This window comes from Narcine bancroftii, chromosome 2 (assembly GCF_036971445.1).
Source record: "Narcine bancroftii isolate sNarBan1 chromosome 2, sNarBan1.hap1, whole genome shotgun sequence".
Classification (NCBI taxonomy): Eukaryota; Metazoa; Chordata; class Chondrichthyes; order Torpediniformes; family Narcinidae; genus Narcine; species Narcine bancroftii.
The window spans coordinates 44,661,686-44,675,727 of record NC_091470.1 but is presented as its reverse complement, the minus strand read 5'-3'; the positions used below and the strand labels follow the sequence as shown (position 1 = coordinate 44,675,727).

Genomic DNA, 14,042 nt, shown 5'->3' with positions numbered 1-14,042 from the left:
TGCATTAATGTTCTTTCTAAAACCAAACCCAGTTCAAGATAAGCTCCAAAAAAAAAAAAGCAAAGCAACATTGCTGGAAGGTCTTCACAAGCCTGTAGAATTGGACAAAGGAGAAAGCAAGAGACAGCATAGGGACATCAGTCTCGCCTCACTGTGGATGCTTCCAGACATACAAGGAGCAGGCATCAGGAAACAGAACAGCAGTGATACTCCCATCTCAGTGGTCAGGTCTCCAGTCAGGCAAGGGGCAGACGGTGGAAAACAGAACAGCAACACCACTTCTGCCTCAGTGCTCAGGCCTCCAGACAAACAAGGAGCAGCAAGCAGGAAACAGAAAAAATATATTTATGCAAAATTACCATAATGTTTTTTTGGGTATTTTGTTTCAACCATGGAGTAAACAAATGCTTCATTTCCCATGCAACATCAGGTATCCTGCTAGTTAATTTCTTGAGCATTCCCAGATCCAAAAAATAACATACCAAATAACACATAAAACCTAAAATAACACTAACATAGTAAAAGCAGGAATTATATAAATACACGGCCTATATTGAGTAGAAATAATATGTACGGTCTAGTTTCACTTACCAAAATTGGGAAGACAGCAAATTTTGACAGACCTGTCGACCACACTGCCATTTCAGCCCATGAGCCCATGCCACCCAATAACACCCAAATAACCTATCGCCCTGGTATGTTTTGAACAGTGGGAGGAAACCGGAACCCCCATGGAAAACCCACGCAGAATCAGGGAACACGTACAAACTCCTTACAGACAATGTGGGATTTGAACCCTAGTCCTGATCACTGGCGCTGTAACAGCAATGAGCTAACCACTACCCCAACCATGTCTCCCTGGTACCAGGTATTGAGATATCTCAGAGAGCCCAATCATGGTATTCTCAGGAAGGAGGATGAGCAGCCAGATGTCGTTGTCCATGTAGGGACCAATGACTTGGCTAGTCCTGCAAGGAGAGTTCAGGGAGTTAGGCACTAGGTTGAAGGACAGGACTTCCAGGGTTGTGATCTCAGGATTGCTTCCCATGCTACATATTTATAGTAAGAAAGGAGGAAATGGAGTCAGTTGGGGTAGTTAAGTGCTCCAGTTGTGGGATGTGGGAAGTCAGAAACACCACAGCTGTTTCTGATGACTACACCTGCAAAAGGTGCATCCAACTGCATATAATGAGTGACCGCATTAGGGAGCTTGAGCTGCAGTTCGTTGAACTGAGGATCATAAGGGAAGCAGAGGCAGTGATAGAGAAGAGTTACAGGGAGACAGTAACCCCTAGAAGGCAGGAGTCAGGGAATTGGGTGACTGTAAGGAAAGGAGGGATTGGATACTGCTGGGGGGGGGGACAGCCTACCAGGGACGAGTCATGGGGGTCAGGTCTCTGGCACAGGGGCTGCCCCTGAGGTTCAGAAGGGAAGGAGAGATAAGAACAGGATACTTGTAGTTGGGGACTCATTAGTCAGAGGTACAGATAGAAGGTTTGTGGGACAAGATCGGGGATCCAGGTTGGTCTGTTGCCTCCCCGGAGTCAGGGTCAGGGATATCTCTGATCGAGTTCATAGCAATCTGCAAGGGAAGGAGAACAGCCAGAAGTCATGGTCCATGTGGGGACCAATGACTTAGTTAGAAGTGGGGATGAGGTCCTGAAACAGGATTATATGGAATTAGGTGGGAATCTCTCTTTTTGGAAGTTGAGTTATTTATGATAGGATGAAAGTAGTAGTTTTAGTAGATTCTGAAAGTCATGAAAATCAGGAAGACAAAAGTAAAAGCCAAAATAAGATCAATTGGGAAAAGTGCAGGTTGATCATGGCATCATGTGGCCTATTCTAGTTTCCATGATCTATCCTAGACCCTCATCACCTCTTCATTTGTTACAAAGGCACAACAGCACCTACACTTCCTCAAGAGGAAGAGTAGGGCAAGGCTACCGGCCTCCAGTTTGACAATATTTTACAGAAGCACAATTACAGGAAAGAGTGAGGTCAAAAAAGAGCTGAGTGCTTGAGCGAGGTGTACAGCGGGGCTCAAGGGGGCACAGCGCCCCTTGTGGGAGGTTTGGGGGGCCCCCATTTTGAAAATCTTTGAAACTGTACGCACAAAATGACCAGTTTCAAGCCATTAAAAAACTAGTCATTTAAAACAAAATCAATTTTTAAAAAATATATACAGTGAGCACAGTACATTGGACAGACATTACCATATGTACCCAGACTCAAAGACCCTTCCAGATCACTAGGCAGAACCTGCTCGACCTATCCTCAAACCAGAGTCTGGTTCTCCTGACCCACGCAGTACTTGCCCGTAACTAGCACCCAACATGCCAAGCAGTGCCCTTGCTCAATTTGCATCCAATCCCCAAGTGGTAAGTACTACCCAGCACCCAAACACCCAGGCAGCACCCGCATCCAATCCCCAGGCAGCACCCGCCTCTCTTGCAGAGTGCCATTCATGTGCATCAATCTAAACAATGCTGAGGAAGGTGGCAGCGAGCCATTGAACGGCCAATCACAGCTGTAGAGGCAACAGTGCTGGCAAGCGAAGGGGTGAAAAACACGAAAATCATTTTAAAAACACAGAAATCTGTGGAAAAGTGGAAAATTCACATGCCTGCATCAGACTGGAAGTCAATTCAGATGACCAAAGTAGCTGAGACAATCAGTGGGATCTCAGTTTCCTCTGTCAACAATATTCACCAGGAGCTTTGCTTAAATTGGGTTCAAAGAATTATTGAATATCCTTTCCATCCAGTACCTTTAATCTACTGCCATCGGGAAGGAGGTAGAGAATCAGGGCTGACTTTGCAGAGCAACTCCACTACTGATGAACCATCATCATCCTATTCACAGCAATTGTGCATCAGGGAAGGAATTGTGTACTGGTCATCCAGGACTTTTCTAAAAGCCATTTAAATTTGACTGGGATCTCATTGGCATTCCAGATCCTAAGATCAGAATATAGCTCCTATTATGGAAAAGGAATTTGATTAAATGAGCTAACATTGCATCCAATTGACAGAACTCTAAAGCACAATACCTAGCAAGGTTGAAAAAAAAATATTGGTAAGTTAAAGTTGAGCAGTCCATCCCAGAGTAATTGGTTAACCAATATGTAATAAATACAGAGCAAATTTTGAAAATAGAATCAGCATTTAACAGCACCTGAGAGAATTATAACAGTATACAATATCAAATGCAATATTAAATATCTTTCCATTACATAAACAAGTCAGTATAGTGTAACATGTGCATTACTGTGAAGTGTGGAAAGAACGACACACACCCACTAAGTCAAATACCGATTGCACTGGCAGCTTATATTCTCTCCCTGCCACTCATGTCAGGAGTGACATCACAGCAGCACCGGCCTCGGATTGGCCTGCTTTCCCACTGTTACTCGTTGTTTCTCGCCATGCGGGTTGTCACCTGGGATGAAGGTCATTGCCCCCATGGGGTCTGTGCAGTTGTCAGCCATCTTGTGTACGACGTCGCATCTTGGTTTTGAGGGCCACTATACTACACCCCAGAACTGACGACTGGAGCACTATCCACTGCTTTTGGTAGCCTACCTGTGTTGCCGGGGCTGAGTGGAGATGTCCAGATGTGCTGGCTTGGTCGATGGTGAAAGTCTCTTCCTGAACGCCAATATCCACCACACGTTGTGTCTGACTACTTCGTACAGCCAGTGCAGAGGTGTCTGGTGTGCCCCCTCCAAACAAAAACTTACTCACAGGTTTCTAAATTTTTGGGGACATGGGACTTGACCTGATAGTGCAGCGGAGGCTATGGAGGGGCTAGAGTAGCCAATCTTTCCCTCAGCTTTGTCAATGAGGCCATCAGGTCCTCTGGGACCTTGGTGGCAGTCAAGAACTCCACTGGCATCACCAAAGGTGTGCCGTACACCATCTCAGCTGCTGAGGTGTTGAAATCTTCTTTCCGCATAATGTGGATCCCCAGGAGGACCCAGGGTATTTTGTCTGCTCAATTTGGCCCCTTCAGCTGAGCCATCAAGGCTGACTTTAGGGGCCTGAAGAACTGCTCTACCAACTCATTGGTTGAGGGTGATACGCCGTGGTGTGGTGGAGCTGGCTTCCCAGCAAGTTGGCGAGTGCTGCCCAGAGACCCAAAGTGAACTGTGTGCCTCTGTCAGAAATCGTATGCTCCAGGATTCTAAATCTCAACAGCCAGGTGTTAATCAGTGCCCTGGCGCAGGTCTTAGAGGTTGTGTCGGCCAGCAGGACCAAGTTCGGCTACCTCGTGGAGTAGTCAATCATGGTGAGGAGACATCTCGTCCCGTGGGAGACCAGTAGTGGCGCTACAATGTCAACATGGACGTGGCTGAACCTACGTCGCACTGGCTAAAAAGTCCGGGGGGGTGGGGAGTGCCTTGACGTGTGTCTGCATTTTTGATGTCTGACAGAGCGTGCAGGTCTTGGCCCACTGATCGACCTGTTTTCAAAGGCCATGCCAGACGAACCTACTGGCCACCATTTTGACAGAGGTTCTGGTGGCAGGGCGCGCCAGGTTGTGCGATGCGTCAAAGGCCAGCTGTCTCCATGCTGCCGACATGATGGGGTAGGGTTTGTCGGTGGAGACGTCGCAGAAGAACGTCTGGTTACCATGGCCGATGGTGGCGTCCTCCAGTCTGAGCCCAGAAACTGCCATCCTGTATGCTGGGATCTCAGGCTCTTCCCACTGTGCCCTGGCTAGGGCTGCAGTCTATTCCCGGGACAGGGCCTGGATGAACTATTGCAGGTGGGACAGTGTGTCGGCCACCATGCTGGTTTTCCTCGTGATGTGCTGAATGTCCATGGTGAACTCAGTCACATGAGATGTGTCGCTGCTGTCTGGCTGACCATGGGTCCGAAACTTTATGGAAGGCAAAGGTTAACAGTTTATGGTCCATCAAGATCCTGAATTGTCTACCTTCCAAAAAAATACCTGAAGTGCCTGACTGCCAAGTACAGGCCCAACAGTTCACGGTCAAAGGTGCTGCATTTGAGTTCAGGTGGCCAGAGGTACCTGGTAAAGAAGGTTAGGAGCTGCCATTGCCCTTTGATGAATTGTTCTAATACGCCTCCTACCGCTGTGCTGGAGGCATCTACTGTGAGAGCAGTTAGCACCTGAGGTGTATCAGAAGGGTGGCGTTGGCCAGTGCATCCTTAGCCTTCTGGAATGTCTCCGAGGCCGCATTGTCTCGGGTAATGTCTTTACCTTCCATCCCACCCCCACCCCAAGTGCAAACAGGGGGTTCATGAGATATGAACTCTGCCAGTATGAAACGGTAATAAAAATTTTATCATATTGGTGAATTCTTGCAGCCCTTCACTGTACAGGGTTTGGCAAAGCACCAAACAGCCTTTACCTTTTCAGGCAAGGTCTTCACTCTGTGCCTGTTGATTTGATGCCCCAGGAAGTTGATCGTTTCCAGTCCGAATTGGCACTTAGCAGGGTTTATAGTTAGTCTGAATTCCTACAGCCAGGTACACAGTTGCCTTGTGGTTGTGACTGGCAATGAGAATATCATCCAAATTGATGAACGTGAATGTGAGATCCTGGCCCACTACATCTATCAGCCTCTGGAAGTTCTGGCCTGCATTTTTAAGTCCAAAGAGTATTCTCAGGAACTCAAAAAGTCCAAAAGGAAAAATGATGCGATGGAAACTAGAATAGGCCACATGATGCCTTGGGATGGACTGGGATCTGGTGATAACCCCGATAAGGTCAACCTTTGAAACTACCCATGCCCCCTATAAATTAGTGAAGTCTTGGATATGGGGCACGAGGTATCTGTCCAATGTGGTGGCCTCATTGAGGTGGCGATAAACACCATATGGCCACCACTCTCCTGCTGCTGTCGATACCATGCACCGGGGTGGGGGGGGAGGGGGAGGCCCATGGGCTGTTGGAATGCTGCACTAACCCCAGTTCTTCCATTTTTAAAAAATTGGTGAGGGTGAGCTTCTTGGGGTGGGGGGGAGGAAGACAGCACACCCTGACATGGAGTGGGGGTGCCCCCCTCGGTGAGAATGTGATGCCTTACCCCATGCTTCAGTTTGGCAGAGGAAAACTGTGGTGCCACGATCAAAGGCCGATAAAGCAATGGAGTTGAGGCCAGGTAACTTGGCTTCCCCCAGGGCATTGTTTGAAAACTCTTGGTGTGCACCAAACGCCACCCTTTAAGGTCCATCAGCAGGCTCACAGGAATTCTGCTCCCAGGAGCAGTTACCCCACCGCTGCAATCGTGAATGTCCACATGAACCGGTTGCTGCCGAAACAGAGAGGGATGGTGTGGGTGCCAAAAGTTCTTATGGTGGTGCTGTTAGCTGCCCTCAGTGCCAGGCCCGGTTTGCCATTCCAGGTGTCGTATGCCAAGGTGGGGGAGGGAGGACACTTATTTCAGCACCGGTGTCAATGAAGAACTGCATTCCTGACAGAGAGTCCCACATGTGGAGGAGGCTATCGTGTTGGCCATTAACGATAGTTGGCCATGGCGTTTCTCTGAAACGCGTAGGTGGGCGGAATCGACAGGCCCCTGCAACTCATCGTAGGTGATAGTAACAGTACTGTTGCATAGGATGGTCCACTTGCCTCTCCGCTTGCTGTGGCCTTGTTGCCGGCTGTGTGTGGGGCCTAGCGATCCGCTTCACTGACATGCAGTTTGCTTTCTTCGCTGTCCAGAGCACGCCCACTGGGCTGCAACTTTCCTGGGGTTGCTGAAGTCCTCATCAGTGAACAAGAGTCAGATATCCTCAGGCAGCTGCTCCAGGAAAATCTGCTCATAGAGCAGGCAAGGCCTGTGTCCTTCAGCAGCAAGGGCAAGCATCTCACTCATGAGGGCAGAGAGGCCTTGTCCCCAAATCTGTCCATATACAACAATTGGGCGGCAGAGCCTGAAGGTGCGGGTTAATAGCTCTTTTTTTTAAGCTAGAAACTCATTTGTTTTGTCTTCTTTCCCTTCGTTCTCAGTTTGATAGAGTTGCTCATAGAATTCCTTGAAGTTTTCATTGATCTCCATTGGGTTATATGTAATTTGTTTGTCCTTTTTCCTTGATGCCAATACCGTTCTTTTAGTTTGGGGGTTAATAGCTCCTTGAGGGCATCGCATTTGCCTTGCTCTGGAGGCTGTCACAAGAAATCGATGACCCTTGCTGCTGTGTCCTGGTCAAGCGATCTCACCACATAGTAGCAATGTGTCTCGTCGGCAGTAATCTGTTGGAGGTGGAACTGGGCCTTGGCCTGTCTGAACCACACATGTGGCTGTGATGCCTAGAACGTTGGCAGCTTCAATGAAACTGCATGAAGAGCCACCTGGTCCATCATCTTCGGGTCCAACTGGCAGTCAGACCTGCCGGGGTCACCAATGTAGCATGTGTGCTACCGAAGTGTGGAAAGAATGATACACACTCAAGAAGTTAAAGACTGGTTTATTGCACTGACAGCTCTGCTTGTATTCTCTCCCTGTCGTTGACGACGGGAGTGACGTCACAGTAGCGTTGGACTCAGATGTGTTGGGTCTGTCCCCAAAGTATCTATAATAGGCAGGATAACCATTGTTCATTTTACTGCATTCCTCACTGAAATTTTTTTTAAAAATTAGAAGTCTTGATGTACAAGATCTTGCTTAAAAAAAAATGAAAATGACTCTCTTCTGGGTATATTTGCCTTTGTCAATTTCTTTTACCACTTTAAATCTATTTCTATTATGGCTATTGGATGATCTACCACCGCAATATATTCCCTACTTTAATCCTGTGAACTAGATACAGCACTATTTATTTGCTTCTTCAGTGAAGAAAGGATCACGAATATTGGAAGCTTTATTTAAAAAAATTATCCCTCCTCCATCAGATTTTGTCTGAATTTCTCATTATTGGCCTTTCATTTATCGGCTTACAGTGAACACTCAACAATGCACGTAACACAAGCTTAATTTGTAACAATCCTCCAATTAGCAACACCATGTTAGATGTTAAACTACTCCCTCTGTTACTCGCTCGTCCACTCCTCCCTTCCCACCAATTGTCCCCTTGGTACCTACCCCTCTGACTGCAGGAGATGCTCCACTTGCCACCGCACTTCCTCCCTCACTGCCATTAAGGGCCCCCAGTCCTTCCAAGTGAAGCAACATTTCACTTGTGAATCTACTGAGCCATCTACTGCATCTAGTGCTCCCATTGTGGTCTTCTTTGCTTCAGAAAGACTGGCTGCAGACTAGATCATTTTGTTGAGCACCTTAGCTTTCTCCACCGCAATATTGTGAATCTCCCAGTGGCCACCCATTTCAATTCCCTATTCCATTCCCTTGGTGACGTCTCGGTTTCATGCACTGCCAGACTGAGACCATCAGCAAATTGGAGGAGCAACATCTTATCTTCTGACTGGGCACCGTCCAACCAGATGGCATTAATAACAACTTCTCTGGGTTTCATTTAACTCCCCGCCCCCTCCCCCCAGCACTGTCTCTCCATTTTCCCTGTCTCCTTTTGTACAGGTATAATAAATTCTCATCTCTCCCCTTATCACATCAACTTAATACCTTTTGTTTGTATGGATTCCTTCCCCAGCCAGCCTTGTCTGAATTCTGAGATTTCCTGCTCTTGGCTCATTCTGCTTATTCTTGAAGGGCTCAGGCCAAAAACATCAGCAATTCATCTTTGTCTCCTACGGCCAGTAAAAGACTTTTGTTTTCACAATGATAGATGGCAATGCATTTAATCTTTCTGCTCTTTCATGCTTACTTGTTATGCAGTTGAGGTTTGCTTTTCTTATTTGTCTATGTGCCTTGACTTTTCTGTAATGTCCAGATACAATTCCCTCAACAAATTAGTTTACTTCCTAGTTTACACAAGTTCCCTTCATCACAGAACTAAGTGTACAGGCACCTCAAGCCATGCATTCACCTGGAGCATAGTTTTGAATTCATTAACACGCGACTATGATCTATGAGGTCCTTAGAACATAAAAATGCAGATGTTGGAAAAAATGCTGGTAGCATTCAGCAAGTTTAACTGTATCAGTGGGGAGAGAAACAAAATTGCAAGTCAAGGACTTTTCAGCAAGCTGAAAAAGTGAGAAAATAGGTTTTTGCCACAGAAAGAGGGAGAAATGAGAGAACAAAAGGATATCTGTGATATGGTGCAGATCAATTTTTTTAAAAAACCAATTAGAGACAAAAAAATTAAAACAGAAAGGTTAAAGCCGTATCTGTGGAACAAAAGTGGGATGTTAGCCTTTTTTAAAAATTCCAGGTCAGAGTGACAGTCTGATAGAAAGGAGGCATTCTACAAAACTATCACCCAATTTGTATTTGATTTCTCCAATGTAGCAGCATTCATGCAGCAAATTAATAAAAATTATGAACCTGATTGACAAATGTCCTTTGCCTTTCTGAAAACTGTGACTACAGGTAAGTACAAAGGTTTTCTTACTTCAGGTTTTTCTTAGGATGCAAGCAAGTTCAATTGTTGTTTCAATGTCTCTTTAATGGGCAGTACAATAATGTACCAAATAGATACCAATATTGAAATTTTAGAAGACGCTCTTCTTTCCCATTAAATACAACATCAAGCTCAGATACATCTTTACAATTTGAAAACAAAAATTGCAAAAAAGTTTGCAGATGCTTATTTCAAGGAACTGTGTACACATTCACCTGTTGAAGCATAGCTAAATTTACACACCGGCCCAAACATATTAAATTATAAAGTACAAACAAAGGGAATTTAAACAAGTTTCCAAAATAACTGAACTTCCTTACCTTTTGCAAACTTGTGGGGTTGAGCTGTGTTTTGTCGATAATTTTTATTGCAACCTAGAAGAAACAAATTTAGGAAAATTCAGTAAGTTTTCAGTCTTGGGTGTGAGACAAGGAAGGATTAGGAGTGGGTTTACATAGGTTAGAAAAATATCATAGGCTAAAGGGCCAGCACTGTGCTGTAATGTTTGATGAAATATATATATTAATTCTGATGTTACTGAATTGGTTAATAAACATTTGAATTTTCATCTGGAAAAACAAACTTCCATCTTTCAAATTACGTTCAGAATTATATACAACATCAGGAGGCAGCATAGGTATGTCTATGGTTAATATGGTAATTTTACATCACAAGAAAGTCAAACAAGGGCACATTAATATATTCTTTCAAGGACAAAAAAATGACGAAAGAGGAGAAACAAAATTATAGCCAAGAATTGGAAAAAGATATAGCAAGGCAAAGAACTGAAATAAATTAATGACAAGTGAAATTAAAGTACAAGGCATTCAGAACAGACAGCATCTAGAAAACAGAAATAGAATTGAAGTTTCAGGATTGAGACCCTTCATCAGAACTTGGAAAGAGAAAGTGAGGAGGCTTTCAGTTGCTGAGTTGGGAGCAACAAATAAAACACAGGGAACTTCTCTGATATGGTAAGGCCAATTATATAATGTGGCAGGTAGCTTAATTATGTTCATTTTATTTATTTATTTTTAAAGTGTTGCTAATAGCAAGAATGCCCTTACAGGCCAAATGTAAGCAGAAAAACAGTCAAAATAACTGATGGATAATTGACAGAAATGATCAGGTCTGATACTTGTATAGAAATAACTAGTTACTGACTTGTATCAATTCCAGAACACAGCCACATAACTAGATTTTAAAAAAAGTTCTTCCTCAAGCACATGCCTCTAACGACAGTGTAGGAGGCCAGTGACAGACAAGTCAAGCTGGTAAGGGGGAGGTGGGGAATTAAAGTGCTGGGTAATCTGAAGTGTAGGGTCGGTTTTGTGCACACTACAAAGTGATAATGCAATCTCTTTGTGAATATCAATTGCAGTCCACCAGATTGCAAGGACAGATGAACTGCCACTTCTCTAAAAACAGCTTGGTCCCTTAATGGTGGAAAAGGAAGAGGTATTGCATCTCTTGTGGTTGCATGGAAGGCTGGGGTGATTGGTGAGAATAGAAAAGTGGGCCAGGGAATTTTGAATTGAAAAACCCTCCAAAATGCTGAAAACAAGTGCAAACATTTGTGTCCCCTTTCTACATGGAATCTTGCTGGAGCTGGCAGATACTGCAAAGAATAATGTGGGGCATATTGAGGCGGGTTGGGGGGGGGGGGGTGGGAAAGGGAAGGAAACATTAGGGAATGAAAGTAGAATTCCAGGAAATAGATGAGAGGTGACCATGAGGTCTGTCCATTAAAGTAAGGGAAACCATGGTTTAGGAAAAGGAAATAATTTGAGGAACCTGTGCAGAAACTTTAGCATCGAAGCAGATGAAGCACCAAAACAGAGAATGGAAAGAAGTCCCTACAGGTGATAGGGTGGGAGGTCAAAATAGCTGAATGTATCTGTGGACTTTTATCCCAGGACAGCAGAGAAATCCAGAAAGGGAAGAGATGGACCATAGAAAGTGAAGGGCAGAGTAACATTGATTCTTGTCGCTGAAGATAACGAATAGGAATCAATGATTATTGAATTGGTCTTTTGCAGGTGGGTATGGATTTTTTTTTAATAGTTACTTAAAGGCAAATGAACTTGGCTTGTTGGATTTGATATGGTACTTCAATACTGTAATGAGTGGTGCTGATCATGAACCAAGCACAAAGAGAAAAATCTAATTAACAAAAAACAAATATTACAAATACCAGCAGCTCAAGCAGCAACAAACAGAATTAGGATTTCAGGTTGAATATAAAGCAGAAAAGCTTAAAGTCAAAATGGTTCAAGTTGCAGAAAGATGGAGAGAACAAAATAAATGTCAGCTATAGGGTGGAAACCAAGAGAGAATGAATGAGGGGAGCACTGGCAGAGATGGTGAAGGCCTGCTAATCACAATCTGATTAAAGGAGAAAAACAAGAAAACAAAAGCAATGGATTTACACGATACAGAACAGAAGAACAATACTGTCAATGCTGGAAATATTCAGATCAAGCAGCATCCACTATGAATGGCAGAAAAATAATCAGTTTCAGGCTGATGTTTCTCTAATAACTATCTCTCAATGCAATTTACCATGGTCTTTCTTAAACTGGAGGGTAGATATGCAATTAATAGAATTCTGGGTGAGTGACCCCAAGTTTCCAGGAGCTTGCCACTAATTCTCCATGCTGCTCTGATCTCAGTCATTCTAACAAAATGCAAGCTGAAGAAATAACATTCCATCTTCCGACGGCACATTACAGGCCTCAGAATTTGCCAAATTCAACCAGGTTTGCTGATTTGTATCAGAACTGACAGGCTCAGATGAAAAAAAAAATCAGCTAAAACCAATAACTTGTTCTTCTCTCCAAATAAAGATCAGCTAATGAACAGATTTTTTTTTCCAGATTAGTTTTTATTTCAGATTTCCAGCATCTACATTTTGCTTATTGTGTTTCTACTGTATTGCATGGAGTACTCCTTCAGTCCTGCTTGTCCATGGTCAAGATGTCTTCCTCAACTAATTGCATTTCTTTGCTTTTAATCCATGCCATTCTAAACTTTTCCAATCCAATTATCTTTTTTAAAGTTGTAATTGTAAGTCCATATGCCCACCATCATCTGGAAAAACTTGCACCTCAGCTCCCCACTCACCTTAATGACTCCAAATTTTATATTCCCCTACCCCAGGAAAAAATTCTGACCATCCATCTTATCTATCCTCCTCATAATCTTATACATTTTAAAAACAGCCACTCTTATTGGGGGCCCTACAGCTTCCCATGAGGGAAATAGTACATTAAAGTAAAGGCCTTGTTTTCACATCATAGAACAATTTTTTCTGTGTAGTTGATAGGTGAGAATTATGGAAAAAGCCAAAACTTGACTACTTCACAGGTGGGGGCCATCAACTATGAGCATAGCCAAAAAATGTTGAGAATCATTGATCTAAAAGGTCCCTCTTCAGCCTCGTTGGTTCCAAGGAAAGCAGTCCCAGTCTATCCAGTTTCTCCTCATAAATCGTATTAGTGTGGCAACCAGAACCAACTACAATAATCCAGATACTGTCATACCAGCATTTAACATGATGCCCCAATTCTTACATTCAATGTCCAATCCAATGAAGACAAGAGTATCATGCATTTTCTTTACCACCTTGTCTCCCCACATCAACTTCAGGAAACTCTTGTACTCCCCGATCTCTGTTTCATAACACTCTCCAGGGTTTTGACAGTCACTGTTATATCCTGCTCTGGTTCAACTTCCCAAAAATGTTACATTTCATAAATGATCAAATTCCATATGCCATTTCTTTATCCACATCCCAGTTGATCTGGACCTCTTGCAACCTTAGATGTCTTCTCAGTCTATCACACCACCAATGTTGGTGTTATCAGCAAACCCAGTCATTTCTTTTTGTCATCAAACTCACATTTTCTTTCTCTCTTTATCTCTGCAGGACAATTAATATGCAATTAATAAACTTTTGTAGCAGTGGCTACACTGCTCCTGCAATAACATACACACAATCAGATGGGTTGAACTCAGTGAGCAGACTAGTTTATTGCAGGCTGCTGGGCTGCACTTATACTCCCAGCCCGGACCTGGCTGAGAACCACGGTGGAGGGCGCTGACGTCACCCAGGCGTCACGTGATCCCCAGTGCAAGTTTCTGAGCCCAGTGCTGGAAGGAAGGGAAAACCCTGACGGCGCAATTTTGGCCGGCTGTCCTGCCACAGCCCCCCCCCCCAGAACCAGCACCAATGTCCTTTCTCGCTGGTTGGCCTCGCTTCTTGGGCCGGGCAACGACCACGGGCTCGGTGGAATTGAAGTGCACTGGCTTCAGCCTCTACATGGAAAACAGCTCCTGCCTGCCGCCAATGTCCAGCATGAATGCCAAGCCGGAACGCTGCACAACCCTGTACAGCCCCTCGTACGGTCGTTGCAGAGGTGCCGCGGTCGGGTCCCACCAAACAAAAACTTACTCTGTAGAAAGCAGTTCACCGGAAATGAGAAGGGCGGGTGCCACATGCCTGAGCGGCGGTGGAGTTCGAACGAGTCCAAACGTGCCCTGAGGTGAGGAAGTAGTTCATGCGGCAACCTCTGGGGATTGAGGGGT

At 44.5% G+C, this 14,042-nt stretch overlaps 1 protein-coding gene across 9 annotated transcripts in view; it reads right to left on the bottom strand.

The window, feature by feature from the left end:
- mark3a (MAP/microtubule affinity-regulating kinase 3a) overlaps positions 1-14,042 on the bottom strand; it is a 105,964-nt gene that overhangs the window by 79,275 nt on the left and 12,647 nt on the right. For 8 of the 9 annotated variants that reach the window (XM_069916497.1, XM_069916492.1, XM_069916494.1 and 5 more), the window contains exon 3: positions 9,776-9,829. In XM_069916497.1, the coding sequence (XP_069772598.1) occupies positions 9,776-9,829 (54 nt within the window). Of the gene's footprint in view, positions 1-8,563; positions 8,680-9,775; positions 9,830-14,042 lie in introns of those variants that run through there. The other variant, XM_069916498.1, reaches the window with a different exon arrangement.